We start from the raw sequence: 26,516 nt of genomic DNA, 5'->3' as shown, positions 1-26,516 counted from the left end.
CTTAGAGCAGAGGCACTGGCTACAATTACCCATCTGGTATCCATCTGGTAGCATGAATGAAAGATAATAACAGATCACAGAGAAACTCTGCCAACTGCCGCCTTGGTATAGGCAGGCAAAGAAAGGTGCCACCCAACAGCACTGTGAAGAATAAGAAATGCTATCCGTAGGGTATGCACATTCCCACCACAAGATGCAAAAGAGTGACAAACAGGAGCGTGTGGAAAGGAAATGCTGTGCACAGCTAACCTTACAGCTGCAACTCGTTAAATATTAAACCAAGTTCTCTCTGCCACATTTAAGTTGCTAGTGAAGTTTGGAGAAAAATATATTATCCTAATATGTTTGAGACCGGTCTTTTGCTACCCACTACTACCCACAACAGGGTTAAACAAGACTTGAGGACTTTTGGGTGAGGAGGAGATACCAGCATCCTAAGGATGTTGATGTAATTTACATGTAATGCTTCTGCAGTAGTCAGTTCAATTGTAGCAAAAATAAGGGTTTTATGGTTGCTGGAAAATAATTTATATGTTTGTTGATTCATTACTGTCCTTTTGCTTTTTATTTTCTCCTTTTCTGCTTTGTCTGCTTTCTTCCAGAATGCAGTGTGCTCTGATTAATATAATAGCTAAGGGTTCAGAATCTATTACTACAACTGCCAGAGATTGGCCCTCTTTAGGCAACACCCTCCCCTCCTGAGGAGCTAGAGATAGAGAATCCAAGATTCAGAGAGGGGCAAAATATCTCTGATGTGTGTATGGTTGGCAGGAAAAGAGCTAAGTTGGATTCCTTTCTTTCATAGTCCCCTACAAAATGTTGCACATGCTTCCACTGAGAAATAAAGCAATGAAAAATATCTTCTTGGATTGGATACACAGATACTCATGCTGTACAATTCAAGAAGATGAAATGGGGAAGCAAGAAAGGATGACTCTAGAGGCATGACCCACCTGGATAAGGATTGTTGTAAAGGAATTATGTAGTGTAGGACCATTAGAAAACGCCAGAATGGGAGGTGAGTGAAAGATGAGATGTCAAAGGACAGGGGTTGTGATCTGAAACGTAAGATTTCAATAGCTGTATGTAGACTGTGACCTTTGCCAAAGAATTTATGGAAAAGCCAACACGGGCCTAAATCTGATTGCTGTGGAAGAACTAAAGTGCATACTCTGTGCAAGAAGGTATAATATTGTAAATTCACTTGCTTTTTCTTCTTCCGTCTTATGGGAGGGACTCAGGTTTTTTTCACCATAATTTATACTAATTAGTCTCTCCACTTAAATCAAGAGGGGAACTGCAAATGTGGCTATTGATGGTCTGCTCCTCATTAGAGACAATTAAGAGTTAGAGGAACAAAAACACATCATAGGATTAATGATGAGAAAAGCCACCCAGAGAGAGAAACATGAAGCAGGAAATGATCTTATTGAGCTGGACAAAGGAAACTGATAACCTTCAAGATCAGAAGCTCGTGAAGCTGAGGTCTCAACAGTCTAAAGTAGAATCGCCTGGACATGCAAGCCTTCCCCTGCTGTATTCTCAGCTGTAGTTTTCATATCTCCTGTCATATTGCATTTATTAAGAAATGTTCTTGCTCTCTAAATCCAATTCATTAGTTTCCCTCCATGGATAAGAGGGATGGCATTACTAATGAGAGAAAAATAAGTACTAAGCTAATCAGCCTTGGTAAATTCCAGCCTTGCACATTATTGTCATTGAAGCTTTTTCTAGCATTCAGGCAGGGCTCTGAGACACAGGAGAGAGACTGGATGTGAAATGTCCTAACACCACTCTCAGACCCCTGCTGCTTATATCATTTTATCCTCTTCCAAAGAGAGAGGGAGGAGATTAGGGAACATTTAATTGCCTTATAAACTGATTGACAAATTGGTGATCTGATGCATATGGATGATCTTTTTAGTGAAATGGTTCAGAAGCCGCTAACAGATCATCAGGAACCATGATTTGCACACTCTCCGCAGAGTTATTACAGAGAAGCGGAAGGATGGGTTGATTATTATCATTCCTTCTTTCTGTTTTTTGTTTTCCTTGAATGTTTTCTTCTCCTCCAGGGAAATGCATTCTAGCAGCATGAACACCACTATTAATCAACACTTGTAGCAATAATCAGTGAGTGAAAAATGGTGACCAGAATCTGCGAATGCACTGGCATAACTGTCTTCTGAGTGTTCCTTTGTGATCATGCCTTGGCATTCAAACATGGATAATTTATACAAAATTAATGTTGGCACCTTCTGAGGTGCAAAGATTTATAGAAGCAGTGCTTATTTCTTCATCCATTTAAAAAGGAAGAGAAATAGTTTCTGGTCATGATGAGTCATATTTTAGAGCCTTTAAAAATATTCCTGCTATCTTCATGTTTCTTTGTGTTTAGTCACCTAGTCCCATCACTTTTGAACACAGGTGTCATAAAAGGCAAAATTGTTGTAAGTTCTTGGTTTCAGTTTTCTCAGACTTACACCAGGAGGGGCTGTGGAAAATAATCAAAAATTCAAAAATACCCCAAGTCCCAATATCCTTCTCAGAGCCAACTATTGTTATTGACAATGCAGGGGGGAAATGGTTGGGAGTTACTGGAGTGGCAAAACATTGTTACTGGCCACACTGTCTAAATTAATAGTGCAACTTTTGGCTTTTGATGCAATTACACACAGGTAAACCACTTTAAAATTCAGTTGCCACTCTCATGCCACAAAGCTGCATGTTAATTCACACCATCCTGTGATTAGGAGGGCAAAATCTGAGGTGTCAACACACTGGAAATTTCCCTTAAACTTCATGAAGTTGGAATGAGTTTGCCTGGAGCCTAAGGAAGGAAGGTCACTAAGGCATCAGACCACATCTTTAAAAAGTGTGATAGACCAGGACTCATGGGAGCATATGACACCATCCCCTTCTCTAAGAATCATTCCTGTCATTAAAATCAATGCAACTTAATTAAAGCAAATTATAGATAGATACATCTATAAATAAGATATTAAAGTATGCTGCTGAATATGATAATTGCTGCATATTTAGCAATCAGTGTGTGTGTTCTGCTTTTGCCAGGAGGAATTCCTTTCAGTGGAATCAATGGAGCTTTATTAAAAACCATCCAAATTAGAGGGAGAAATGATGAGTGTTATAATAACACAAAATCACTGTTTCAACTTTCATTGCAAAGAAAAGAAAGCAAAATATGGCCATCCCTCTTTTTTCACTCAAGGAAAATATTAGACATATTTTCTTTAAGATGTGGATATTTTGAATTTATAAATTTTAATTTTTGTATTCTCTCCTCCCAAAGGAAGGCAGAAGGAAAATAATGATCATAAATAAAACAATTTAGCAGTGAGACTGGTGTAAGCAACACCCCAGTGCCCACATAAGCCGTGTTATACCTTGATGACAGAAGACAAATAAATGAAGTTCATATTCTATACAGAACTTGAAGATGGCTTATTTTATTCTCCTATCCACCAGATTTCTTATGTGTGAAAGTTTTCATGGGTTAATTCAAAATAATGAATTTGGAAAATAAAAATCCACTTTCTTACCCCCATACCTTTATCCATAACAATTATACTTGAGCCAAGGTATATTTTTTCAGGCTAATTTTAAAATACACATTCTTAAGTGCTTTTTTATCACCAAATTTAAAAATCAGTAACAGGAAACATACGTGTTCATTAAATAATGAAATCATCGCTCTATAACCAGAATTATTCTCAAATTTATGACAATAAATACTAAACTTACAAAAAGACATAGCTTTCAATATTCAGTGTTTGGGGGATTTTTTTTGTTTTTGTTTTTTTGAGACAGGGTCTTGCTTTGTCACCCAGGTTAGAATGCAGGGGTACCAGCAGGTTATTACAGCCTCAACCTCTGGGGCTCAAGCAATCCTTCCACCTCAGCCTCCCAAGTAGCTGGAACTATAGGCCCACTCCACCACATGGGGCTAATCGTTCAGTGTTTTAAGAGATGAAAGAAGTCACTAGGTAGCCAGCCACCTCTAATATAGTCTAGTAAAAGCATTTTCAAAGACTTCCCATATTCGGTTACTCTGTGTGCATTAATTGTCTCTGGGAAGGGAAGGGGAAAAAGAAAAAATGAAAAAGCCAAAAAAAAAAAAAAAGGAACAAGAAGAGACATGCATGTTTAGGAAAGTGGTTTATAAACATTTCCCCTAATCAAATGTTGATTTGTTGAATATCTTCAAGGGACTGGTCTTGGTGCTAGGGAAAGAAAACAAAGTCCCCGTTCTCCTGGAGTTTATGTTTGTGAAAAGAGATAGACAATCAACAAGTAAAGAGTAAATATCAGGCCATGATAATGACGATGAAGAAATATAAAGCGGGGCTAAGGGGCTGGGAAAGGCACGCTGTTTTCTATAAAGCGGTCAGAGAAGGCTAAGGGAGCAAGATGCTTGGGAAGCTGGAGGAGCAGAGAGGAGAGTGAGCAGCGACAGGGACAGTGGACAGAGGCCAGAGAGGTGGCTGGATCAGAACCAGTCACATGGAGTTTCATGGAATCTACTCTGTTTAACCTTTTTTCTTCTTCTTCTTCTTCTTTCAATTTTTTTTTTCTTTTTTTTGAGACAGAGTCTTGCTGTATCACCCAGGCTAGAGTGCTAGAGTATAGTGGCATGATCTTGGCTTACTGCAGCCTTCACCTCCTGACTTCAAGCTATTCTCCTGCCTCAGCCTCTCAAGAAACTGTGATTACAGGCACCCACAACCACTCCCGGTTAATTTTTGTATTGTTAGTAGAGACAGGGTTTCACCTTGGTGGCCTAGCTGGTCTTGAACTCCTGACCTCAAGTGATCCACCCATCTCAGCCTCCAAAAGTGCTGGGATTACATGCATAAGCCATTGCACCCGGCTTAACCATTCTTACCCATAGTTGTTATTTCTAATTTTCTAAGATGCATAGATTATACATATTCCTCATGCTTAGAAAAAAATGAAAACAATTGGCATTAGCCTGGCTATATTCTTCTTATGGCCCAGCTCTAGAGAGTGATTTTCAGGAGAGATGGCCAATGATTTCATTCCAGACTGCCAAAACCAGAGGCTATCATATTCACAAATTTGTTCGAGATTAGGATATATGAGTTTTCAGTCTACAGACGGGTGTATACAGAGTAAAATGGAATTCTTTCATGCGTCTCTCCTAGCTCCACATCTACTGTGTAGATATATTGCCCCCATAATCAAATCTGCTCTGCTCCCTTCTCATGTTCCCACCAGAGAATACCATGGCTTACTCCCACTGCAAACTCTGCAGTAATGGAAAGAAGTGACAACAGCCACTAATCATGTACCTCACAGACATCCAAGCCCAGTCTCCTTTAACACATACTCCATGCTTAGGCAACTGTGCCTCAGAGTTGGCCCCAGTCAACAAGTAGGGAAGGAGCAGAGTGGTGATCATCAGACTATTTATGTTCTTTCTCCATGCCAAAACATGTCGTAGGACATTTCAAAACTAAACCATCGTTAGAGATGTACTAATAGCAGTTTACAGCTCTGTTATGGGATACACGACGTAGCAGGGCCAGTGTTCTTCATTGTAATCTGCAAGTGAGTATTCTGTTTCAAACTGCACACAGTAATAATACAATTATTTGGATATTTGTTTGTAGCATAATAAGAAGTATATTTGCTTCTGAAAATATTGATTTATTGGGTCTCTTTAAATCACAGTATTTAAATAATATCTCATTCGAAGAACAGGTATTTGAAGACATTATTCCGTAAAAGGTTTCTCTTCCTACGTGGTAGCGAGTTCATTCTGTCACCTTTATAATTTCCTTTTTCTGTGCGAGGGGGCTCTGTGCTCTCTGCTTTGCTGCAATTCCTCAGGCAGTAGCCAAACTCTCCCATTTTGAGGATCCCTGATTTCAATAACTCACAGAAATCAGTAATTAGAAACACATTAAAGTGTTGGATCATTTTTCTTAGGGGCTTTACTAGTAGAGAATTATACCCCAAATTGCATTTCCTGGTGTTTTCTCCTTTCTGATTATAACCTTGCCAATGGTGCTGTATTGCCTTCACCCAGGGTAGGATTGAGAAGTAATCAAGGTGATTCTAATAAAAATGTGGCAGCAGGCCTAATGAAAATTGGAGTGGATCTAAAAACCTTGAATAAGCTCACACTCTTTTCATAGGTTCTTGCAGTTTGGTTTTTCAAGAGTATCTGGGAAATGGCAGGGGGTGGAGGTTAATACCTTTACAGGTATTAACTATGAGCAGGTATTTGAATTCTCATTGAGTGAGAATGGTGAGATGGAACAAGTGTGTGGTGTCTCTTAGCTGAGTTGTGTGCTATTGAAAATGATGGAGGTGGAATTGAATTTTGATTTTTTAAGAAATGATTTGATTAACTTTTGAACTGCATGCTCCTGTGTTCCCAGGAATATAGTGAAAGAGGCTCCATTCCTATTCCTTCCACAGCAGTGCATTCTTCTGCTCCCACTCACTTGAGTTTTGCTGCTCTGTGAGTTACGGTGTTTGGTCTCTGCTCCTAAGGAAGCATGATTCTACCCACTCTGGCTGGGCTGTTCCCCATGGTAGACCCTCAAATTGAAAATGATGTTTCCCTTGTGAACACTGTAAGTTTAAATTCAGTGATCTTCATCTGATCAGTAACTCACTTGTGGGTTGTTAGTATAAATTATGCACTGTTGCTTGTCTGCAAAGTTAAAGTGAGTTTCACATGACCGTTGGGGAAGATACTCAGAGAGACCTGTCCCCTAGACTGTATTAGGCCAATGGACAAATTCAGGAATGTAACTCTCTCTACTTCCTTCCAAGTGACTTGGATTACTGCTGGTGTTATTTTCCGTACCAAAACCCAATTACAAGATGGAAGATTTTTAGTAATTGAGCCCTTTAGATCTGAAACATCTCAGGTCAGTGCCCCTAGGGATAGCCTTCAGTAGGAAGGGTTCTGGGGCTTCAAACAGAAGATAAATTTGATTTATAGATGGGCATGGCATTACATCTGTCACAAATACATTATGAATGGGTGTTGTACATTTTCTAACATATAAATCAACTCCCCCTGGGAAATTATCCCTCATCCTAATGGATTATACCATAAGAAGTTCTTTGCAATATTCATTCTAAATTTTCACTTTTCTTAATTTCATTACATTGATGAGTAGAGATCCTTATATGTTCTTTTACCTGCCTCTTAGGAATGTTAAGAGTAATAGACTAATGTTTGTAAATCACCTCACAATTCTCTGAGCCCACTAAAGCAGTGCAAAACAGTACTAGATAATAAATAGGTGTTGCTTTCTGCTCAACATTCAAGATACATGGGGGCATAATGAATAGACCTTGAAGTAAGTACATAAACATTTTTCTCCTTAAAGATGCTATATCATATAAATGGCACTCAACCAGAATTTCAATTGAATAGCTGCCAAAGTTGGGATTTAGCTTCTTTGCTTAGAAGTAATAATGGTGAATGTTGGTTTCTTTTTCCTCTTTTCTCTTTGTTTCTCTTGTCTGCTGACCCCTTGCTACATAATGCTTCCCCTTCAGACTCTGTACCTTTGCTTCTCTGGAAGAACCGCACTTGGATGAGCAACTCTCTGAACACAGACACTGAGGGTGCTTTCAAACTTAAAAATGCAATGAAGGGGCCTTTTGCCAGACTGCAGGGCTAAATCTAGAGAATGCGTCCATTTCAGAAAACTCACCAAGGGACCTATAGCAGAATGGCTGAGGTTAGTAGGTGGAAGTGGACTCACTCTGTACCTGTGCACACAACCTATTGTACCCTGGAAAGGAAGTCAGCTTCATTCCCCCCTCACCCAGTCACTTAGGACTATACACACATGGTCCTGGTATTTATGCATGATCCCAAACTGTTCAATCATGTAATAAAATCCATATTTCATATTTGCACTGTTAAATGCCTAAATCACAAATACTGTTTCTTGATCTCATTCAGTAGAATTAATGTTCCCGCAGGAATTGGAGCATTGCATTCAGTTGCTAATAGCACCTTGACGTAGCCCAGGTAGGATAATCCAGCTAGGATAATCCAAGTCTGTTTTCTGTGGGTAGTTTAGGGTTATTTGTTTCTCTGCTTGCCTATGTTACGTCTCACCTTCAAGATTACTTTCTCATTTAGTTGATGCTTTATTCTTTTAATCATTTATTGAGCATATAATATGTGCTAGATAAGAAGAATTACAAAGATGAATGAATAAAGCAGGATTATTTGTACTCAAAGCACTGATGGTCCAGCAGAAAAGGAAAAACAAAAACACAAACCACCTCCTTTTAACAGTCTAGGTAATTATTATTTACAAAGATATACTGTGCTCCTAGAAAATAAAATAGTAATAGTTCTGTCTGACAGGATTTTCAGAGGTCCTGTGATGGAAGAGAGGGGGAGAGGAAAAAACTTGAACAAATGTTAAGAAAATGTGAGAATGTATGCAGATAAAGGATGATGATACTGAAGATGACAATGATGACAGTGGATTGTGAAAGGCTTGGATGTCATGCTCAAGAAATAGACTTTTCTCTAGGCATTGAGTAGTTTCTGTAAGCAGAAACTACTATGCCTAGATGTTACATATGTGTACACACACACACGTCATCCTTCTAAATGTGTCATATTATTCCAGCCACTCATCTTGTATACATATAGTGTAGAAAAGAGACACTTTGATCAGAGAAAGCAAGATTACTCTCTCTGTTCTTCCCTCTTTTTTTTGTCTCTCTCTCTTTTCTCTCTCTTCACTCTCTTTCTCAATACCGTTTTTAGAATAGTATCGGTGAAGAAGCTTCCATTAGCTCAGATCTGCTCAGAGGGTTCATGGAAATGAATTCTATAGGGTAGGGAAGAAATTCTCTCCAAGTGGTTTTGCTTTGTTTTGTTTTGTTTTTTAACCAATAGAAAGGTCAAGTTCAATGTAACTACAGCAACAATAGTAAGAAGGAAGATTTACTGACATGTAGTAGACTATGTGTGAGATGTACTATGTGATTTATATGCTTCACACATTTAATTCTCACAACAATCATCTGAGTTACTATTAATCCCATTTTACAGGTGAAAGAAATGAGGCTCAAAAGTTAACTTGCTCAAGATCACAAAGACAGTAAGTGGTAGAGCCAGAATTCAAACCCAGGTAATCTGTTCCTTAGTAGTTGTCCCTAACCACTACACCACACTGTGTGCAGGCCTGAGATCACTGCCTCTGGGTGTTCAACTAGAGACTCTTCATGCAGTTTCCAGTTAGAATTAATTAATGCTGGAATCAGACACACATTAGGAATGATGTCGCTTTTAGGATTGTTTCACCTACGCCCCTGCCATGTCATTCTCTTTGAGTGAAATAGTCGTACAAGGAATTCACAACAACTGCCTTTATCCTGGATGGGGTAGTGTTGGGGATTGAGTCAGATGATGTCTGAGAACATGCTTTGATCGTTGCAAAACGCTGTATGAATATAGTATCTGATAATCCATCACTCATTTAATATGTATTTAGGAACTAGACAGCAGGCACATTTTAAAAATAGGACAGGTAGTTTGAACATCAGTTTGACCTTTTAGGTATCATCCTGTAGAGCAGGTATGTGCACAGCCCCACCAAGTCCATGGGCAGGGGCCCATCAGCATCCAAGCTTCAAAGCCAGCCGTTGCCCCCTTGCTGGTCACTCTGTCCTTTCCCCAGTGCCTGCCACACTGCTCACGAAGTAGTGAGCTATCACAACTGATGACCAGCTGTTTTTTATTTTAACAATGGCTACTAAAATCCACACTGAAGTATCCTTTGTATTATTTCCTCAGTAGCTTAGCTATCCAGTTCTGAAGCTTTAATCAGATCACTCAACACAGTCTCCAAACTTGCACCCCACCCCTCCCCCAGGTCACTGCACAGAGCAAACGTGTTCTGCTCAAGTGGCATCCTCAGATCTCCACTAGGTGGACTTCACAGAGCAGCCAAGTGCAGTTAGATGTGACTCAGGTGAAGTTTTTTCAAAGCCATCTTAGCCAAAGAAGAATGAGACTTTGATGTAGCCTTTCACTAGTTCGAAAGCAACTCAGGAACAGAGGGGAAAAGACTCAGCAGTTCTCTCCTTATATCCAAACTTTCCTCATTTTTGTATCACTACTCAGCTTACAGGGAAGTCTGGGGGAGCGTTCCTAGAAACCCAGTTAATCGTGGACTCTGTCCTCCTCCATAGCACGTGAGTCATGCGACACGATCATGCTATATCCATGTCTTGGCTCATATAAGACACTTGGGATGATTTTTGTTGTTGTTGTTGTTGCTTGCTATATATTTGCATAATTTTATATCCCAAGCAGAGTTCTTGATTTTGCAAGAGCATAAAAAAATAATAGTGTGAATTGGCAGGTTTGAGGTTATGATTTGCAGCTGGTCTACCACTTCCTCTTACTGGAAGCTGCAGCTTAAAGTATTTTACAATTATCATATTTCACGGGACCTCAGCCTATATTTGCATCTGCTCATCTTTTGGTTTTGCTTTTTAAAAAATACTCTCTTTTCACATTTTTTTGGTAGATAAATTGTCCAACACATTCATTCTGTATATTTTTCTTGTCTGGGTATAAATTCATATGGTTCAATGCTATTGAAATCAAAGCACCAAGGTCTAATTGACGCAGTCAATGCAGTGAGCCCTTTGGACAGGTTTTTGAGACTGAAAACAATGACAAAGCAAATGCAGCCTGGGATTGCAGTAATATCTCTAACCAGCCCCCTTCACCCATTGTCATTATTTTGATTAAAAGGTGTATAGAAGCCATGGTGGTTTTGCAGGATGCACAAATTATTGCAGAAACTTCCTCTATTAGTGCAAATTATTAGAGGATGGAAATGGTACTTGAGCGGCAAGAATGACATTAATTATGCGAAAAGCAGTCATATCTGGCAGTTGGCAAGCATGCATTATTCTTCAACAATCTTCCATGGGTTTGTGTCTAGCCAGCATTAGAAATCTAAAAGCTTTTAATTTTGGCAAAGTTTTCACAGGACTTGCACTTCCAGCATCTAAATAAAAGATAATTTGGAAGGAAACTATACTGGTGAAATTGAAGAATTCAGTAATGAGTTCTGTGTAGATGAATCAATGCCAATTAAATGATTATATCAAATCTACCTTTAAATGTTGGCTTGAAATAATCACATTTTAAAGACATTGAAAGTAAAATGTTATATATACTTCTAATCAGAAGAGCAAAGTCTGTGTTACCTGTGCTGGTGGAGGAATGAAGTGTTCTGATCAATCCATGAATTTGATTACTGGAAAGAAATTTAGGACAGAAATTACCTGTATGCCAAGATTTAGAGTAGATTGCCATAATCTAGCTTGTTTTCACAGTTTCCATTCTCTTTTGCAACTTCTCTCTGTTTCTCTGAGTTGTTTCTTCTCTTTCCCTATCTACACCCCTTTTTCCAGGCTCCCTTCTCTGAGTGTTTTAAGGCTCACAGAATCTATTTTTCTTTTTTTCTAAACAAGGTCTCACACTATCCCCAAGACTGGAGTGCAATGGTGCGATCTTGGTTCACTACAACCTCCACCTCCTGGGTACAAGTGATTCTCTTGCCTCAGCCTCCCAAGTAACTGAAAATATACAAGCATGTGCCACCACCATGGCTAATTTTTGTATTTTTAGTAGAAACAGAGTTTTGCCATGTTGGCCAGGCTGGTCTCGAACTCCTGGCCTCAAGTGACCCATTCACCTTGGCCTCCCAAAGGGCTGAGATTACAGGCATGAGCCACTGTGCCTGGCCCTATTTTATGTGATCCACTACTTTTTCCACCTGTTTTTGTCCCTTCACGGCAATGAATATACCCAATCCGAGCAATATTTTTTGTTTCATTAATCAGTCAATCAGCATTTACTAAGCTCCTGCCATGTTTATGGCAATAACCTGACGATAGGCAGAGCTACCAAAACTGAAGAAACAGATATCCTGCTATAGGCAAAAAAGCACACGTTTGACTGGCCAGACACCATGGCTTATGCCTATAATCCCACTACTTTGGGAGGCCGAGGTGGGGGGATCACCTGAGGTCACGAGTTCCAGATCAGCATGGCTAACATGGTGAAACCCCATTTCTACTAAAAGTATAAAACTAGCCGGGTGTGGAGGTACTTGGGAGGCTGAGGCAGGAGAACCACTTGAACCTGGGAAGCAGAAGCTACAGTGAGCTGAGATCACGCCATCGTACTCCAGCCTGGGCAACAAGAGCAAAACTCTGTCTCCAAAAAAAAAAAAAATTCATGTTTGGGATCTGTAAAATTCTTAATAAGATCAATAAGATCATTGAGCACACATAAAAAGGACAAAATAAAGCTGGAAAGTTAGGTTGCAGTGGGTTACTAAAGGCCTTGCATACGAGCTAAGAGGCTGAGTTTTTTCACTAGTTAACAGGAAACTATTCAACAGTTTGTGTTTGTGTATAATGGTCTGGTTTTCCAAACCAGGTTTTGACATAAGAACATCAGTTTTCAAAAAGGATCTCTGTTCAGTTCTTCCTTTCTCCTCAAACTGTTTTCATTCATCTTCCTAGAATTTGACATAGTCTGCTGCAGTCATCACAAAGTCATTTGGTTAATGCAAATTTGGGGGAAATTCCTGTCTGATTCCAGCAGTAAATGGTAAGGCAGGTCTGATAATGTTGTGACTCCAGTTAGCACCGCATAGTGAGGCAGCCATTCTTTTTTTTTTTTTCCCATTTATTTATTTTATTGCATTTTAGGTTTTGGGGTACATGTGAAGAACATGCAAGATTGTTGCATAGGTACACACTTGGCAGTGTGATTTGCTGCCTTCCTCCCCATCACCTACATCTGGCATCTCTCCCCTTGCTATCTCTCTCCAGCTTCCCACCCCCCACCGTCCCTCCCCTATTTCCCCCCAACTGACCCCAGTGTGTAGTGCTCCCCTCCCTGTGTCCATGTGTTCTCATTGTTCAACACCCGCCTATGAGTGAGAACATGCAGTGTATGATCTTCTGCTCTTCTTTCAGTTTGCTGAGGATGGTTTCCAAGTTCATCCATGTCCCTACAAAGGACACGAACTCATCGTTTTTGATGGCTGCATAATATTCCATGGTGTATATGTGCCACATTTTCCCTGTCCAGTCTATCATTGATGGGCATTTGGGTTGGTTCTAGGTCTTTACTATTGTAAACAGTGCTGCAATGAACATTCGCGTGCACGTGTCCTTATAGTAGAACAATTTATAATCCTTTGGATATATACCCAGTAATGGGATTGCTGGGTCAAATGGAATTTCTATTTCTAGGTCCTTGAGGAATCGCCACACTGTCTTCCACAATGGTTGAACTAATTTACACTCCCACCAACAGTGTAAAAGTGTTCCTATTTTTCCACATCCTCTCCAGCATCTGCTGTCTCCAGATTTTTTAATGATCGTGAGGCAGCCATTCTGTCCAACGGTAGCCATGTGCAGCTTGCTCAGTAATTCATCCCATTGTATATGGTTCCTCTCCTAGTCCAGTGTTACTTAGAGCTCATAGGAATCTTTTCCTCATGCCAGGCAATTACATAATTCAGATTCCAAATGATTTTTATTTATATTCCAGATCTGAGTTCAAATCTAAATTGTTAGAATGTAAACGTAAGTGGCAGTCTTTTTTTTTTTTTTTTTTGAGACGGAGTTTCACTCATGTTACCCAGGCTGGAGTGCAATGGCGCGATCTCAGCTCACCGCAACCTCCGCCTCCTGGGTTCAGGAAATTCTCCTGCCTCAGCCTCCTGAGTAGCTGGGATTACAGGCACGCACCACCATGCCCAGCTAATTTTTTATATTTTTAGTAGAGACGGGGTTTCACCATGTTAACCAGGATGGTCTCGATCCCTTGACCTCGTGATCCACCCGCCTCGGCCTCCCAAAGTGCTGGGATTAGAGGCTTGAGCCACCGCGCCCGGCCTAGTGGCAGTCTTACTAAGGCATAACTGTAAAACAGATGTCATGAAGGTAAAGCTCCCTTGAAAACATTTTGATAATATATTTTCTACAGTTTAATAGGTTGTTCTACAATTTAATAGTCTCAGAAATCTAGCATGGAGTCTGATTCATTCTTTCTGTTAACTTCCACTGAGTAGATGTTTGAGACTTCTGTATCATTGGCTCAGTAAATATTAATGAGCAGGGTGATACAAAGATTATATGCCAGGCCTTGAGAATACAATGATACCAAAAGAAGGCATTGTCCTAGCGCTCAGGAAACTTACAATCTGAGATCTTAGGTAAACCAAATTAATAGACTGACACCATGTATGAATAGCTGAAAAAATCTGCACATAAATGAGGCTATTTTTAGAACACATATCTCTTTATCAGAAAACAATTTTGCTATACCAAAAATTAACATATATACAAAAATTAATGCCTCCAGCTATAAGAAATAAATATGACTAGGCCATTGGAGTTCAGTAATAGGCTTTGAGACCACAAACACACTCCGAATACTTGCAGAGAGTCACAGACAGTTTCACACATCCCATCCCATCACCACCATAGGTTCATTTGAACTTTCAGGTCCTTCATCTCACTTCTTCATTTAGGAAACAGAGTGACAGTAACTCTAATGGTCACCGCCAACACATAAGCAGCATTGTTGGGGGAGAAATGTGGCTTTGGCATCGGACACATCTCAGTTCAAATCCTGGCTTTGCACCGCATGACCCCTTAGGCAAGTCTCTTGACGATCTCTGAACTCTCATTTCCTCATGTGTGAAATGAGACAGAGAGGGAAATGGTAGCATTGATTGTAACTCATGATACTGATGCTGGAATGTTCCAGGAAGTCTTTTCTTTCTAGTAACTGTAAATGGAAATCAGCAGAACTTGCCCACTGGCTGAAGTAGAAAAAAGAAATATTTGGAAAAGCTGAATATTTTCTGTATCTGTTTAGTCTTTATAAATGGAAGTATACCTAAAATATGCTAGTGAGCTTGGTCAATGAATATGCTTTATAGAGTTTATCAGCTAAAAGGAATGGTATAAACTCCTAAGAAATAATATGAACTAATATATCATTTAAGAATTGAACATATTTTGAGGGTTGGCATTGTTTCTTTTGGGATGAGTCAATAACACTGACACAGAGTGTATAACAAGACATCAAGGAGTAAATTACTCATGTAATACATTCATGAAACAATTAGAAACCAGATTTAGTAAGTACTAGAGATTAGCATCTAGTGATTAATGTCGCTAAGACTACATCAAATTCCTGTTTACTCTGCTCCTAGAGAATATAGGACAGGTGACAGATTTCTTAGGAAATGCTTTTCCTAATATCTTTTTTCTTTCTTTTCCTCAGACATTTGTCTTTTTTCAAGTATGAGTTTACATTTTAGCCAGTGTTACAATATCTCTATTTGTAGGTAGACAGATGGGGGAAAGGAAATGAGGAACGGTGTCTGGCTCTTTAATTAAAGACATAGAGCCAGAGTTTGCTCTTCAAGCTTGTTGGCAAAGGCACATACACACACGTGCACATACACACACATACACACACAAAGTGCATCTGATAGATGAAGCCAAATTTGTAAAATTGTATCCACAATCATAGTTTCTATGGTAACTGTATCTTAGGCCTAGACACAAACAGAGCTGGCAGGAGATGTCTGATTTTATTTTCTGCTAAGACAATCATAACAGAGATAGTTCAGGTTATTAAGATCCCACACCCCAGTGTGCATGCAGCTAGTACTTGGATGGTGCTCTCATAAGAATTCATGCTTAAATCTCAATAAGTACTTCATAATTTCATAATTTGCAGATTGTTTTCCTCTCTTTGTCATTCTGCTATAAAATCATCATGTGCCTATACACCATTACTATATTAATGAGATGATAGTGGTCAACATAAATGTGGAAATGATGCAAGATAACTTTTATAATTGTACACAGGCACAGGGACTTATAAGGGACTTTAGGGATTTCTGTTTTAACCCTGACATGTTACAAGGAAGGAAAATGTAGATACAGAATGGTTGAAAGACTTACCCAATAGTTATTTTTTAAATATTTTATGTGCTGTATTTTTCAAACTAGCAGATGTTCTAGACTAGTCTATAAGCTAAGTACTTCGTTGTTGACAAAATTACTGAAATCAAATTCCAGAAAACAAACACTTCAAAAATAATAGTTTGAATGAGTGTGTGTTCTTTTGCCTCTCTGGATAGTGTATTTGTAAATGCGTAGCAGAGGCATAATATACCACGCATTGTCAAAGACACATAATTAAACATCTTATTTTGATGAGTTTCCTTTTGTTTAAATAGAGCATTTCCCTGAGTTTCCCTAGAACATATAGTATTTAAGCAAAATGTCTTAATATTAGAAGATACAGAAAAGTATCAAGTTTATAACTTTTTAGAAGTTTTTATTGTGTTGATTCCTTTAAACATCTTCCAGTGAAATCTATAACTAGGTAAGAGCAATGGAATTAGAAGAAAGCTTTTGGAAATGTGGAACACTGCTCAAAAATATCTGTCATGATACCAACTTGAAATGAAAGGCACGTTTCCTAAAACGGCATCTAAATTTTTATACTTTGCATCTTAATCTTGTGATGTGTCTGGCAGCATGAAACCCATTTTTTGGTAATGGATCTAAGTAAGACATATCTGTAAATGAGGATGTTATATATAGGTGAATAAGCCATATTGCAACTTTGCTTGGCCTCTCCATCACAGCAGCTTTTAAATTTCCTCAGGAAAATTGGCTTAGAGGACATAAATTACAAGATTGGCAAAAATGTGTCCTAACCTATGGAAGCTGGAAAACATGTTAATTTTGAATTGTTTCCGCTTTTCATCAGCAGACAGTTGCAGAAAAATCTTGTGTAATTTATTCTTTTATTTTTAATGAATTGTTAAAAAATGTTTGAAAAGGCATTATATCTTCTCCTCTGCCATTAATCTACAAATGGGGAATATTGGAAGGTTAAATGGCCTCTTTAGTATATTGCTTTATGAAACTGCTGATTCTAGCAGTGCAGGCTAGAAATACATACTAATTTAAGGAACCCTGAATGTAAGCAGCAAGCTCTTTGCTTTTGTAGAGAAAAGACTAATAGCTTTATTTAAACAAGGCTCTTAACACCCCAGCCGGCAGCAGGCATTGAGTGAATGAAATTGGGGGAACTCCCATGGACTAAAAGCACATTAATTCAACATTCCTTCCAAACACCAAGCTCTCCTGATAGGCTTGTCACAGGCTGTCATAATCCAGCCAAAGAGGGTCACCACGTGCAAGGCGCACCAAGGTATGAGCGCTTTAAATTGTTTTGAATAAGCTCTCTGAAGTTTCACTTCCTGGGCTGTATCAGTAAAAGAGAGATAAATATGCCCCAAATCTAGGCGTAAGTTCTAACGTTACACTATTGTGTAAAAGGCAGGGTTTCTGTTATGGCTTAAGTCAAGATTGTTTCTATCAGACATATATTTAGGTCATTACGTTAAAAAAAAAAAACTGCATGATACCAAGTATGATAAAGGGATTTAAAAAAATTAATTGGATGGAAGCTGCTGACCTTATTTTTTTGTGATGAGGAAAATTACCTAATAAGGAGTTCTTCAAGCAGGAATATTTCTGAGCCTTGTTGAGCACAGAGAAAAATGAGAAGTGAGCTTATAAATGCCTGTGTCTGTTTTCTCTCCCTCACTCCCTCTTTAAGTCGTCTGACTTCCTAAGGACTTAACCACAACTTCTTATAATTGGCTTCCCTTCAGCAACCCTCTCTCTGCAATTTCCTATCCTCCATTTGCAGTTCTTTGCAAGAATATTTGTACCTAACACACTTATCTATATGCCACCATTTCTAACCAGGATATTAAAAATTGATCATATTATAGAAGTAGATTACATAAATTATGATTTATCCATATAATGAGATATATAGCCATTAAAAATCATGTTTTTAAATATATTTAATAGCATACACAAATGTCAATAGTAAATAGAAGAGAAAATAGCTCTATATGCCATTAAAATATGTATGTGTTTGTTTTGCACAATAATCATTTAAGGGAGAAAAAAATGATTAAATTAATTTTTAAGAAAATAATGGAACAGAAGTGTATCCCCATCTTTTTCGGTAACTAGCATTGTGTCCCTGAGGGAGAGGACTTTCTCTCACCTCTACATCCTACAGTACTTCACATGTTACTCTACCTAGGAGACACTAACATGTATTTACGTGTTTGAAAGTATTAATCCCATTCCATAAGCATGACTCCATAAGACAGTACAGTCAGTGGTTGTTTATTTATTAGAAAACAGTTTTCAGCATCATAGAGTCTGACTTTCTCTCCCTGTCAATCCACCAGAATCACTCTCAGTAAAGCACCAATCGCCATCTCATTGCCAATTCCAAAAAATATTTTTGCAGACTGTATAGTGGTCACTGTTCAGTTGCAGATAACAGTATATACTGTTGCTTAAGAAAGAATAAATTTATTACACCATAGTAATGAGCTTATAGAACCATAAAGGAGGTTAAAGAAAGAAAAATTCTTGGATAAGCTTTCAGGAATGATTTTCCAAGCCACACTGCAGAACTGAGCTACCAGGGGAGCTCCTGCCATTTCTATGTAGGAAGTTTTAGGCTACAGAGCCACAATGCTCATATCAGGAGCCACCATGATTAGGAAGGTTCCACAATCAGGAAGCCACCTCTCCTGCCACCAATTCTAAAACCAACTATAAAGGTTACATTTCACCCCCGAAACTAGCAATGTTACAGCTACTAAAGCTGCCACAGAAAAACGAAGCATACCTCTCATTTAGTCATTCTTGCCATAATAAACAGTAAAAGTGTGGCCACTGCCTCAATTCTATTTCCCAAACATTATGGCCTGACTTAAACCAGGCCAGTACATTGGCTGCAGGGGAATCCAGAGAAAGGTAGTTTATAGCTTTAGACGCTCTGTAATTCAAGATGACACTCTACAAGAAGCGTGCATTGAGCGAAGTGCACTAACAGTATACACCACAGTCCCTGTCTTACTGAAGCTCTTGACTGTTTTGACACTGTTGATCACTTCCTTCATGGAATTATTTTCTTAGTTTCTACAATTATACACTTCCCTGGTTTTCTTCTGAACCAACTTCTTTTCCTCAGACTTCCTTCTGGATTCAATGTTTTTGGCCTGCACCCTAAATGACAGTATTCCTAAGAATAGTATTAGTGTTCTTCTCTCTTCTCATTGCATGTCTTGTCTTTTATTTGGTCCCTGTAGACTCTTCCTGGGCATTCTTTGCCAAGCTTTCCAGTACGACCTCTATGCTGAACATTGCCCAATGCTACATCTCTAGTCCAGACTTCTCTAAGTTGCAAACCATTATACTCAACTATCAAATATCTCTATTGAATGTCCCAAGTTAAGTTTAATATATCTAAATATTCCCTCCTCCCACCTCTACTCCCAAAGCCGTTCTTTATTTATTCCTGTCTTGGTGAGTGTTACCAAAACCATGTAGTTGTTAAGCTCAGAAACTTGGGCATTCCTCTAAATACATCACTGCCTTTAATCCAGTCAATCCCATTGATCTTACCTCTTTGAAATCCTAATGATACTCTCTTGTCTTCACCCTTTGAAAAGTCCTGTAGTTATGCTCTTACCATTTCCGGCTCAGACCTTCACTGAACCCTCCATGTTGTGGCAAGAATAATTTTAAAAACTACAAAACTCCTAAAGGATAAAATACAAGAAAATCTGGATGTCCTAGGGTTTGAGGACCTATTAGAATGGCTACACTTGGGAACACTGACCACACCAAATACTGACAGGGAAGTGGAACACCAGGAACTCCTCTCATTCACCAGGAACTCTCATTCATTGAATTGTGGTGGGAATTCAAAATGGTATTGCCATTTTGGAAGACAGTTTGGTGGTTTCTTGCAAAACTAAACATTGTCTCACCATATGATCCAGCAATCGTCTTTTTAGTATTTACTCAAAGGATTGAAAACTGACTTCCACACAAAAACCTGCACATAAATGTTCACATCTTTATTCATAATTTTCAAAACTTGGAGGTAACCAAGATGGCTATCAAGCCATGAAAAAGCAAGGAGGAAACTCAAATGCATATTACTAAGAAGCCAATCTGAAAAGACTGCATACTGTATGATACCAACTATATGACACTCTGGAAGTGACTATGAAGAAGGTAAAAAGATCAATGGTTACCAGGAATTGGGGGAAGGAGTGATGAATAAGCAGAGCATTTAAGATGTTTATGGCAGTGAAAATAAAGTCTATGATACTGTAATGATGAATATATGTCGTCATACATTTGTCCAAACCCATAGAATGAACAACAGGTAGATAAAGCCCTAATGTAAACTATGGGCTTTGAGTGATTATAATGTGTCGATGTAGGTTAGTGAGTTGTAACAACTGTAGCACACGGGTGGGAATGCAGGTAATAAGGGAGGCTATGCATGCATCAGGGTGGGACTATATGCACACCTGTATACCACCCTCTTAATTTTTTTGTGAACCTAAAACTGCTCTAAAAACTAGTTTCTTTTTAAAAATTACAGTGGTGGTAACAGTAAAAGCCACAATAGTAGCACCAGTTGTATGGTTGCTAGTTGTTAGTATTCTTTTCTTCTTACACTGTTTCCACCTTTCCAAAATCTTCAAATTCCCTGAAAACACAGTGCTTTTGTTACACCTCCATGGTTTTTCACTTTTGTTCTCTTTACTTGAATGCCTTATCCTACGACTCCTACACCATTCTGCCCTAGAAACACTCCTCCTCATTCACATTTAGGTTTGAGATGGAGCTTCAACACCCACATGACGCTGTCTTCAGCTCTCCCAGGTGGACTTTGGTATCCGTTCCTGCAGACTCCCACTGCCTCCTTCCTCAGACTTCCACGGTGATCTCATTGTACCATAATTGTTTGCAGGCCTATTTCCATGAGAAAGGGGGCTGTAGTTCTTCATTGCTTTGAATACAGTGAATTACTGCATTAATGATGTTGCAATATCAGTGGAGAAACATACAAAGATATACACAATTAGTGAAGGACAGAATAATTTTTTACGTGCAAGCATGTTGCCTATCGTTTGAAGCCTGGCCCAAGTTCTGGAACTTCCATGGAGTTTTTCCTGACACGTCCAGGCCTCATCTGTGCCATTGCTGATGACATCTGGAATGGCACTTTGTAATACATTGTCCTATATCATTCTTATTTCATTTCTAATGCTGTTTTCCCAACAAGAGAGAAAATCCCTTGAGAACAAGGATCACCTTACATTTCATAGAACTTTATATGCTGTTGGGTATATTTAATAGGTGTGTGTATGTATATTATATATATATACACACACATATATACATATAAAATATACATATATACATACAAATATACATATATACATATAAAATGTACAAATATATGTATATATGAATATTATATGTAAATTTTATATGTATATTTGTATATTTTGTATATATTTGTCTATTTGTATGCAGGTATATACATAATCATATATTATAATGCATATAGTTATGTGTATATATATATATACACACATAATCTGTTCCTCAAGGCACCAGAACAGCAACAGGCATGTGGTCTCCTCAAGGCAACAGAATGCTGACTGACATTATTATTATGCCAGGACAGTTCTGGATAACAGTGCTGAAACTATCAACCTGGAACTTTATAACTGCAACAAAAAGCTCAGGTAGAATGTCCAGAGCTATTCTAGGGATACATAAGCACAGTAATTTTCCAATAACCACAATTAATAACCTTCAGCATACTGCTGGTATTCGCAGGAATTCTCTCTCCATAAGAAACAGTTTTTACACACTCAAGAAAGCAAACCTTAGGTGGGTGAGGACAATGTTTCTTTCCTTTACTTCTTCCCTGTCTTTTCTATTTTTCTTATTCCCTCTCTGATACCATCCTTGCCTCTGGTTTTGGTAAAAGGTGAGAAATTTAAACCAAGGCTTTTATCCTAGTGCAGAGAATTCTCAATCTGTCTGTCTGTGGTTGCTTTAAAGATGTACAGTCTTCATCCCTACCTACGTAGCTCACTGGACTCTTACCCTCTCAAATAACCCCAGTGTCTCCTTTTCCACCTATTGATGAAATATAAAGAAGTTTTATAGGCACACTCTAAAGGTCCTCCGACAATAATTAAACACCAAAAATAGTCTTTCTTCATCATCTAAGTGCCTGTATGTGCTTGTTTTGCACCATCTCTCCCGATATCCCCAGCCTCATATACACACTCTGCACAAGCTGGGATGGAATGGTGATTTTATGGAGAGCTGGGGCTTTGGGTAAGAAGAAAATAATTTCCAGGTGGCTGAGTACCACCTAGGAAAATTTTCCCTACTAACCTTGACACTGTTACTTCTCCTGCTTACTGGCAAAATCTCTCTTCCCCACCTAATAGTTCAAGTTTTCTATTTACTCCTTCCATGCCCATGCATGAGGGCTACCCAAGAACAAAAGCAAGCACATGGGTGGTCCATGTGATACCAAGTGTGAGGTGAATAGGTGGGGAATCAGTCAGTCAACAAGTACTTTTAAATACCTGTTATGTGTTCAACTTGTTTTTGGTTAGTCTGATAGCTGCAGAAGGATGAGATATAATATTCATGCAAAAAGCCAACACACAGTATTGAAAACCTACTGGGGCCAGTCACTGCCCTTTAGAATCTCAGAGGCTGATGGAAAAGACTCCAAGGGAGGTAAACACAGGATATACAGAGGAAGGGACAAAAACAATAAAGACAAACTCTGGTTAGAAAACAGTTCATCGCTTCTGTATGGCCATTCGTAAGAGAGAGAACTAACGTTCATGGTGGTCAGAGGGGGCATCATGGATGCTGTGGAGTAGGCAGTTGGTTGTCACCAACCCCTGTTAGTAAAGAAAGGTTTTATAGAAAAGGTGCTTTTATTATATTTATTTATTTATTTATTTTGAGACAGAGTCTTTCTGTGTCACCCAGGCTGGAGTGCAGTGGCACGATCTGGGCTCACTGCAACCTCCACCTTCCAGGTTCAAGCGATTCTTCTGCCTCAGCCTCCTGAGTAATGGGGACTACAGGCATGCATCACCACACCCGGCTAATTTTTGTATTTTTAGTAGAGATGGGGTTTCACCATGATAGCCAGGCTGGTCTCGAACTCCTGACTTCAGGTGATCCACCCATCTTGGCTTCCCAAAGTGCTGGGATTACAGGCGTGAGCCACCGCACCCAGCCAGAAAAGGTGCTTTTGAAAATAAGGTCTTTTCACAGCCAGGAGGAACTATAATGGTGTGAAAATTAAATGTAAGATACTGGATGGGATCCAGAGACAGAAAAATAGCATTAGTTAAAAATCTGAATAAACTACAGATGTAAGTTAACAATAATGTGTCAATATTGATTCATTCATTGTAAGAAATGTGCCATACTAATGTAAGCTAGCAATAAGAGGAAAACTGGGTACAGGATGTATGGGAAGTCTCTATATGACCTGGTCAATGTTTTTATAAATCTAAAACTATTCTGAAAACTAAAATCTGGTTTTTTTTTAAAAAAAAAAAAAAAGAAGAAAATGGTCGAGCAGCCTACAGAATATTCCTGGCAGGGGGACATGAAGGAGTCAGTTTGACAGTGACCCTTTTTTAAAAGAAGTGACTTTGTTGTTAAATGCCATGTTTGTGGCTTGATTATCAATTCCTATAGCGATGCAGAGTTCTTGCTTGCTTTTCCGTGGTTGATTTTTGGCAGGCGGCAGCAGCATTTGTGCACTGATTATAATTTCAAGATGCATTGTCAGTAACCAGGGTGTATAATGGATCTTCATCTCTAATTACTTTTCTCTCCACAGGTGTCTGGAAAGGGTCCAGATGGGAATGCACACAGCCTCCGCTTTGAAGGGATGGAGAGGCAGTACGCATCCTTACCCAGGTAGGTCACATAGGGGTCTCCCATCTCCAGCTCACCCACAAATGAAGTCTTTAGAGAAGTCTACATGAAGAAGAAATCTGGCTTTGAAATAGGGTATATGTTATAGTTTTGCCTTACTGCCGTCTGCTACAGCCCTAGTTCCATCTTCACAAATGTGCTAATAATTGAAACACTTGTGGGTTATTTTTAAGGGGAGAAAATAGTATATCATTGCAATTGAACATGTCAGCAAGAATATTGGATAGTAAATGGAAATCCTAAGCCATTGCTATAAAAATGGTATCGAACATCCTGCACCAAGCTTAGAGACAATAAAATAGTAAATCCTCTGTCCTGGGAGTTACCCATGAGAATGGCAGACCAATCTTAAGCTTAGAGTTTCATGTGGGTGTTAAGAAGCAGGAGAGAAATGTGAACTTGGGAAGGTGTTTTTGTCTGATTTAGAATCTGACCTTGTTCTCAAGGCAATAAGCAAATATTGCTGAGCGGCGCAGACCCAGTGGGGGAAAGGAACAACTGTGTGGGAGAAGTTTGCTTGGCCACCCTGGCCTAATGTGATCCACTCATGCTGTAACTAGACACCTGGTCTAGAGAAATGAGATACAGTTCTCAAAAGCTTGTGCTGTTATTGGTGAGATGAAGAGTAATTTTAGTCTGCCATCAGTAGCAAATGACAAAGAAGAAGTTTTCCAAGAGTACATGCAGTCCAGCTACGATGGGAGTTAGGTGAGGTGAGAGTGTGAGAATTAGTGGGGTCCAAAACAAAAACAAAGAAAGGTTAAAGCCAGGCAGAAAGTTGCAATGTTTTCAAATATCACCTTTTAAGAGGGTGGGAGAAAGACCCCAAGTAGAGCTTCTTTTTCATCAAAGCTGAGCTGTTAAAGTGCCAAGTCAGAGATGGAGTGACTGACATTGCATGTTGACTGTACCTCTGTGTGTGATTTTGCAAAATGAACACCCTGAACATTACAACGGGCAAAGCCAAAGTGACCATCTGCTCTTATAAATAGTTTGTTATTTTCAAAAATAATAAAATCTAAAATCTAGCAGAGAAGCATTTTTATCCTGATTAGGCAGGACACCCAAAATACAGTATTTTTAAAGCTTTTATAAAGTTTTATTTATCTTCCTGTTTTCTTTTCTTTAATAGATGTTGCCTAATAAGTTTTTCTCATTTGTGATTAGCTTCCTGTTTCTATTTTCCTTGGCTTAGTACAATTGGCCCTCAATATCTATGGGTTTCACATCCATGGATTCCGTCAACCTCAGATCAAAAGTATCCAAGAAAAAAAAGAGAGTCACAATGGTACCGATCATGTACAGACTTTTTTTCCTTGTCATTATTCTGTAAATAGTACAGTATAACAACTGTTTACATAGCCTTTACATTGTACCCAGTATTATAAGGAATCTAGAGGTGATATAATGTGCATGGGAAGATGTGCACAGGTTATATAGTAATATGATTCCATTTTGTATCAAGGAATTGAGCATCTGTGGATTCTAGTATCTGAGGTGGGGTGGGGGGCAGTCCTAGAACCATTCCCAAAACCAAGGGATGAGTATATTTTGTTTCATTTTAAAAATGGAAGTAGTTTCCAAAAATTTTGTTTTACATATAAGATTTCTGGCTTTCACTGTTGAAGTATATGGAAATTGTGGTTAAGGCAGATGGAAAATAGAATGTTCTTATGAGAGGGGGTCAAAAAAAGGAAAATTGGAAACAGTTTATTATATTCCCGACCAATCTGCACTCAGAGTCCAGAAATGGAGTTTTGGTACAAATCAAAAGCACAGAAATAGCATTTAAAATTCTATAAATTTCACTCATTCATTCATTCACCATGTATCTGGTGATCACCAGGCCCTGAGAATATGGAAGCTGGAGGCACAGTCCCAGTCCATCCTGAGAACTCTTCTGCTTAGAAAAGGAGTCAAGCAAATCAGCCTTTTACGGTAGTGCAACCAATGTCTCTGTTCATAATCATTAACGTAAAGTCTTCTGAATTTCCAGCTCTTGTTTTCACTAATAATCCCTGAAATGCTCAATCATGGCTGACTCTAAACAAGTCTGTTTTAGGATTAAACAGTGTGGTGTGGGTTTACTGACAAAGGTAATGCGTTTATGCTGTTTATGGCTCTTTATGAATGTGTGAAGGGACAAGGTTCTGCCAGCCCCAGAATAAAACTGTAGCTGAAAGGGAAGCATCTCAAAGCGGAAATAATTTTGGCAAAATGTTCACTCACCCACATACACAATGGTAGGAACGATTATAGTTGCACGTGCAAACAGACCTTTGCAGCTACCTGGCAACCAGAGGCAGCCATGATGGAGAATAAATAGGGCTCAGACAAATGCAAGGGGGACCCCTGGAAGTGGCTTTTAAATGGGGACGCTGCATCTCAACATCTAAAGAGGTGATGCAAAGCTCCCTCCCAGGCATTGCGCGCTGGTCCATGGGTAGGGGGCTCCAAATTAAACTAACGAGATGCAGAAAGCAGAGGCCAGGGACGCACTGCTG

General features: G+C 39.0%; 1 protein-coding gene across 2 annotated transcripts in view; it reads left to right on the top strand.

Annotated features, from left to right (window-relative positions):
• PARD3B (par-3 family cell polarity regulator beta) overlaps positions 1-26,516 on the top strand; it is a 1,108,767-nt gene that overhangs the window by 987,766 nt on the left and 94,485 nt on the right. For both annotated transcript variants that reach the window (XM_032277671.1, XM_032277670.1), the window contains one exon: positions 23,915-23,994. In XM_032277671.1, coding sequence (XP_032133562.1) covers positions 23,915-23,994 — 80 coding nt within the window. The remainder of the gene's footprint in view (positions 1-23,914; positions 23,995-26,516) is intronic.

The sequence above is a fragment of the Sapajus apella genome, unplaced genomic scaffold (genome assembly GCF_009761245.1).
Source record: "Sapajus apella isolate SASKATOON/1434 unplaced genomic scaffold, GSC_monkey_1.0 scaffold10, whole genome shotgun sequence".
In the NCBI taxonomy this organism is placed as follows: domain Eukaryota; kingdom Metazoa; phylum Chordata; class Mammalia; order Primates; family Cebidae; genus Sapajus; species Sapajus apella.
This window is presented reverse-complemented; position numbering and strand designations above follow the sequence as displayed.